Source organism: Sciurus carolinensis, chromosome 7, assembly GCF_902686445.1.
Source record: "Sciurus carolinensis chromosome 7, mSciCar1.2, whole genome shotgun sequence".
In the NCBI taxonomy this organism is placed as follows: Eukaryota; Metazoa; Chordata; class Mammalia; order Rodentia; family Sciuridae; genus Sciurus; species Sciurus carolinensis.
The window spans coordinates 136,551,316-136,557,768 of NC_062219.1; the positions used below are offsets into that span (position 1 = coordinate 136,551,316).

Consider the following 6,453-nt stretch of genomic DNA (forward strand, 5'->3'; position numbering starts at 1 on the left):
CCCCGGAGAGTTGCCCCACTCCTTCTGCCATGTGAGGACATCTGAGAAGACACCATCCATGAACCAGGAATCAAGAACTTGCTGGATACCAAATCTCTTGATTTTAGACTTTCCAGGCACCAGATCGGTGGGCCACAGATGCCTATGGTATTTTGTAACAGTATCCCAAATTGACCAAAACCAAAGAAGAGAGCAGTCATTCCCTGTGAAATAAGTAGCAGCAGATCTTTGGCAAAAATATCAGAGACAGATTTCTCTAGAAAACAATAGGTGTTTTCTCTTCTTGGACCTGGAGCAGTCATAAAAGCAGAGAAAAGCTTCCAGGAAATAGTAATAGGTGCCTGATACAATAAAGCAACATTCAGTAAGACACTTAAACCAGAATCCCTAAATTGTTTTTCTTTCTAAATCACCCAATCTCAGGTATTCTGTTATAGTAACAGAGACACCATTTCATAGTTCCCACCCTGAAACCCCTTGGCTCATTGAAAAGCATTTCATGTTCTTGACTGGCATCTAAGTTCCAAACACATTTCTGTCCTAATCCTGCCGGATTCAGAGGTGATAGTTTCTAAGCAGGTAGATCCTGAGCTAAGGAACCTTCTGGACACCAGGCCAGCATCCTTTCAGAGGGTCAATGTGTGACTTCACTTCAGAGGGCTTGAACAGGGCCAAAGGTGGCCTTGTAACAACTGAAAACCATGTGCCTCCTGTCAGATACACCTACCAGTATTGCTCTCAGTGGCGCTTTACTATTTAGTCTTAAGAGTCCTTTATTATTTTTGTCATTGTTTTTTGCTATTGAATAACCCAAGAAGCTTTTGTTATGTGGATTATATCTATTGAAATTTTATCATATTAGAAACTGAGGGGCTGGGATGTAGCTCAGTGGAAACACTTGCCTGGAATTTGCAAAGCCCTGTGTTCAATCCCTGGTTTTGAAGAAGAAAAGACAGAAGGAGAAGGAGAAGAGGAAGAGGAAGAAGAGGAGGAGGGGGGGAGGAAAGAAAGAGAAAAAAGAAACAGAAATTAGAAAGAAAGAAAGAAAGAGAGGGAGGGAGGGAGGGAGGGAGGGAGGAAGGAAGGAAGGAAGGAAGGAAGGAAGGAAGGAAGGAAGGAAGGAAGGAAGAAAGAAAGAGAAAGAAGGAAAACTGAGAAATATTTAAAATACATATGTTTTGGCTAGGAATGTAGCTCAGTGGTACAGCACTTGCTTAACATGCATGAGGACCTGGGCTCAATCCTCAGCACCACAAAAAAATATATATACATTTTTCAGGTTAAAATAGTGGCATTACATGTTACACTGAATCACTTCAATGAAAAACTGCACTCAAACTAAAAAGTAAGAAGAATAGCAGTGTTTCACATTTTTGCAAATCTAATGACTGGCTTCTAAAAAGCCAGCTGGATTCTCATATCTCCTTCTGCATTCAATCAGTTGTGATATGTATTCTGCTTGAATGATATGAAGAAAATCCAGCCTCATGAAGAAAAATTAGTTGGCAAAGGAAGGGGTATTTTAAGAAACCTTTTCAGATGACTGTAGACATTGTTCTCGAATATGCCATTGAAACTTCACTGGATGCAGTTTCTTTAGAGGAGGAGTTGAAATCTTATCAGCAGGCTTTTCAGACTGTTCTGTTGCAGTTGGTTTATCTTGTACTTGGTAGAGAATTCTCATTCATGCATGATTTTATAACATCATGTGCTGGTCATTTAGAAAATATGGTTCATTGAAAAATGAGGACCTTCAAAACGTGGACACCTTTCATTATCCAATTTGAAGATCACATTCGCCTCGGTGTTGATGTCATCAGGAAAGCCTTTAAATAGGGCAAAGCCGCAGGGCCGAGGTGTGTACAACGTCTCCACAATCACCACGCTTCCTCCGAAGTCCAGATCTCATCGGGATCACATCCTCTCAGTTGTTTTCGCTGAAGTCAGAGGCTCACTTGGATTATTTTCAAGAAAATGTCAACCAGTTGCCCTACTTGGAAGACTGAGAGCTCATCTGTCATTCTCTCAAGGGAAAAAGCAGCAGCTCAACTCGCAGCCCCACCACGCTAGCCTTTCCTTAAGGCGACCATCAGACTCCCCAGCAGAAGTGCCTTGTGGGTACTTCCTGTTTTGTCACCCAGAATATTACCCACACACCCTTGGGGTCCAGATTTCATAATCCTCGTTGTTCTACCCAGGATAATTTTGAATAATGCTTGCACACTTTTTTTTCTTTTTTTAAAAAATTTTATTTTATTTGTTCTAAGTTGTGCATGACAGAATGCATTTCTACACAAATAGAGTGTAATCTCTCATTTTTCTGATTGCACATATTGCAGGATCATGTCAGTCATGTAGTCATATGTATTCATGAGGTAATAATGTCTTGTTTCACTCTATCATCCTTCCCCCATGCCCCTTTCCCCTCCCTTCACTCTCCTCTACCTAATATAAAGTAACTCTATTCTTCCCTGTACCCCCCCCCCTCCTTATTGGGAGTTAATTTCCCCATATTAGAGAAAACATTTGGTCTTTGGTTTTTTGGGTTTGGCTTATTTCACTTAGCATGATATTCTCTAACTCCATCCATTTACCAGCAAATGCCAGAATTTCATTCTTCTTTAAAGCCGAATAATATTCCATTGTATATATATGCCAAATTTTCTTTATCCATTCATCTGTTGAAGGGCATCTAAGTTGGTTCCATAGTTTAGTATTGTGAACCGAACTGTTAAAAACATAGATATGACTGTGTCACTGTAGTATGCTAATTTTAAGTCCTTTGGGTATAAACAGAGGAGTGGGATAGCTGGGTCAAATGGCGGGTCCATTCCAAGTGTTCTTAGGTATCTCCACACTGCTTTCCATAATGGTTGCACCATTTTGCAGTCCCACCAGCAATATATGAGTGTACCTTTCCCCCCACATCCTCAACAACACTTGTTGTAGCACGCCTCCCCCTCGTTGCTTTTTCCACATCAGAGCAAACGTCCACAAAGAGAAAGGCGTATAATGAATTAGCACTGTAACGAAAATAGTGCTAACCTTACCAACTGTCCCTCCTTCCCCAAAGGATATCTGGAGTCTGTGGAGGACCCCACAATGAGAACTGCTGTCCTATCCTGAAATAAATGTTAAGCGGCACACATTTAACCTGAAGGGGGCGCTCCAGGCCTTATCTCTTCTTTCCTGGTCCTCCCTGGTCTTCCCTTACTCCAACTGGGACCAAAGGAGACCAGCCTGGAAGACCACAGGGACTCGCTAGCTTTGGAAGTCAAACTTCCCTTGCACCCGGTGATAGGTTCACTTTTGCTTATTCAGTTATTCATACAACCTGTTCCTCTGCATTAGGTTCCTAATACATCTCTTTTGTTCACTTACCCAAGACCAAGGGTCTCTTTTTAGGATTCCACCATCTGTGGAATGAAGAGACAGCATGAGTCCCATGACACCACTGCCCCACCCACTGCTTCTCTTTGCCACACGGCGTCACTATGGAACACGGGTCCTGCACAGGCGACGTGATGCTGGTCCAGAGCTGTGAGATCTGCCTGGATGGTGACAGCTCTCTGCCCAGACCTGCTCCCTCAACACCCTGGCCAAGCCCCTGCCTCACGTCCATGGAGCAGGGCACACCATGTACACTCCTGTGCTCAGCCATTGTCCTCTGGACCGCAGTCACATGCCAGAGGGTTGGCTTGGAGGTGTCTCCAGCATCCATCACACACTGGCCCTCACCCCGCACCAGCCTGGACCCCTCTGTCTCTGATGTCCATGTTCACCTCTGACCTCGCTGGGCTATGTGACTCAGCTCAGGAATCTCCAGGGGGACTCCCTGGGCACCAGGTGTCTAACCTAGGGACTCCACCCAGGACTCTGCTTTACCTGCCTCCAGTCGCTATCTTTTCTATTCAGCCTTTCGTATTCCCATGATTTTTCCCATTTTATCAACACTTTATTTTTATAACCTTGATCCCCATTCCATTCAAGTATATCAGATTGCTTTAATGCTGGCTGTTTTCCATTTTTCCTTTCTCTTTAATTTCTTTTACATTTACTTATGATAACACTTTCTTGCTTCCAACTTGTTTTCCCTCCTTTTTTTTTTTTAATTAACTGCTTTTTTTAAAAATCTGAAACAAATTTATTAGAAACATCTCAGAAGAATGGGAGAAAGGAGAGAGAGGGGCAGGGCAGGTGAAGTGTCCCGGGCAGAACAGTCTCTGGTGTCTTTGGCAGGTGGGGGCAGAGGGGACTCACGCTGGGCGCTGGTTCTGTGTGGCTCAGCGGTCCACTTGCTCGTTGCCACGCTGTCTATGGGTCCGGAGCGTCTCTTCCCTCTGCCATTGGAACAACCGCATTGGTGGCACGTGGCAGGCAGCAGCAGAGTTTTCGGACACAGGTGGCGATCCTCCCAGTCCAGCGCTTCCTGTTGTCTGTGGATGACTCTTGGGAGGAGTTTCTGTGGCCTCGTCTGAGCAGCCTCAGTAGCATCCTCCAGCGTTTGGGCAAGTAGGACATAGAGTCCGAGTGGGCGGCGCTGCTGGGAGTGGGGTCCTTTGGAGGCAGGAAGCCGAGAGGAATAGCGGGCAGGCTGGCCCTTCTGGTGGCCTCCTGTGCAGGCTGTTTGTCCTCCGCGGGCAGCTGAGGCTCGCAGGGCGAGGGGCAGAGGTGAGGAGCAGGCTCACTCTTGCTCCTCCTTGGGAGGCCAGGGAAAGCAGGAAGATGGGTGGCGCCTGGGCGAGGCACAAACCTGGGAGGTACAGGCTTCCTCGGGAGCACGCACCCGACCCCCAGCCTTTTCTGGTGCTGGACAATCAAGTAGGTGGCCATGGGCGCGTCAAACTTTCTCTGGAGCAGCGATAACCAGGTCTGGTATGGATCCAAACCCATGTCCAGCAGGAGTGTCATGATTTCGGGGTCTGGGTGTTTGGGGACTACTTCCCTCCACGGAGGGGGTGAGTCGTCCCCACCCTGCTTCAGCCACGGGTGCTGGGAGATTTGCTTGACCGTGGGCCGCTTCTTGGGCTGCACCGTCAGCATGCGGCGGATGAGCCTTCCGGCTTTGACGGGCACAGAGAGAGGGATGTCGTACCTCGCCAGGACGATGAGCTTCAGTATCTTCCTGGAGCTGGGTGCCATAAACGGCAGGGTGTGCGTCAACATGAAGTAGAGGATGACCCCCAGGCTCCAGACGTCCACTGGGGGGCCCTCGTACTCTTCCTGCACGATGGTTTCAGGGGCCAGGTATGGGACAGTCCCCCAGAACCTCCTGACCTTCTGGCCGGCCCGGAACCTGGTGGCGGCGCCAAAGTCGATGAGCTTGATGCGGCCTCTGGCGTCCAGCACGATGTTCTCTGGCTTCAGGTCCCGGTGCACGATGCCCCTGTCGTGGCAGTAGCCCACGGCACACACTACCTGCCTGAAGACCCTGCGGGCCTCCTCCTCCTGCATGCCACGTGCGACGCGCATCAGTAGGTCTCCCCCACCTGCGTGCTCCATCACCATGTAGATGTGCTTCTCGGTGCCAATGACCTGGAAGAGCTGGGCCACACCGGGGTGCTCCAGGCTCATCAGCACGCTGGGCTCGGAGAGGACCTGGATGTTCTCCGGCACCAGTTCCAGGACTTTCACCGCCACCTCTGCCCCCGTGGGGCGATGGCGGGCCAGGGCTACCTGGCCATAGGAGCCATGCCCAATGGCCCTCACGAACTCGTAGTGGTCCGTGAAGGCGCACTCACGCCAGGTGCTGGGACCTAGCCGTGAGGCTGACCTACTCTCACTCTCACTACTCTGGCTAAACATCCTAAAGCAGGAACACCACCTAAGGATGCTAGCTTAAAAAAAATAACAAGCCAAAACAACAAACCCAAATCCAAAACCAAAACAAGACAAAACAACAAACCCAAATCAAAGAACGAATAGCCCAAGACCACAGTCACCAACCGCCAACCACCAAACGCACTAACTAGCTGGGAGTCCGACAGGTCACCACCAAGAGCTTCCTGTACTTGTGGACAAAAGCCCAGCTGCAGCCCACCCTCTTATATACCTGCCCTTTCAATTTGCCTCACAATGGCTCCTTGTGAGGTCAGAGCAAGAAATGGCCCAGTCATGCCTGGCCACAACCCCCAGTGGTCAGCTCCCTTTTGGGCCTCCAGAAGTTTTTCCATCACCAGAATAAGAAAGAATTAAAAAGGACTGCAGATTTTTTTTTTTCCATCTGTGGGTTATTGAGACTCTTTACAAATTAAAATGTGTCCAGTACTCCAAAGGACTTGCCATTTCAAGTAAGACATTTCTAATAATCTTTACTTTGGAACACCCCATCATATCTACACTCAAGGTGTTCAATGGTTTTTCTTCTAAAAGAAAGTGATAGCCCCTCGCTCCCACTGTGGTAGTCTAACCAAATACCTATTCCCTAAGACACTGTAGAGCAGAGTCTCAGCA

At 47.9% G+C, this 6,453-nt stretch overlaps 1 protein-coding gene across 1 annotated transcript; it reads right to left on the reverse strand.

The window, feature by feature from the left end:
• Positions 1 to 4,314: 4,314 nt before the first annotated feature.
• Positions 4,315 to 5,805, reverse strand: LOC124989450 (sperm motility kinase 2A-like). The gene has a single exon (XM_047559285.1). It carries the CDS (start codon positions 5,803 to 5,805, stop codon positions 4,315 to 4,317), a length of 1,491 nt encoding a protein of 496 aa, XP_047415241.1.
• Between the last annotated feature and the right edge of the window lie 648 nt (positions 5,806 to 6,453).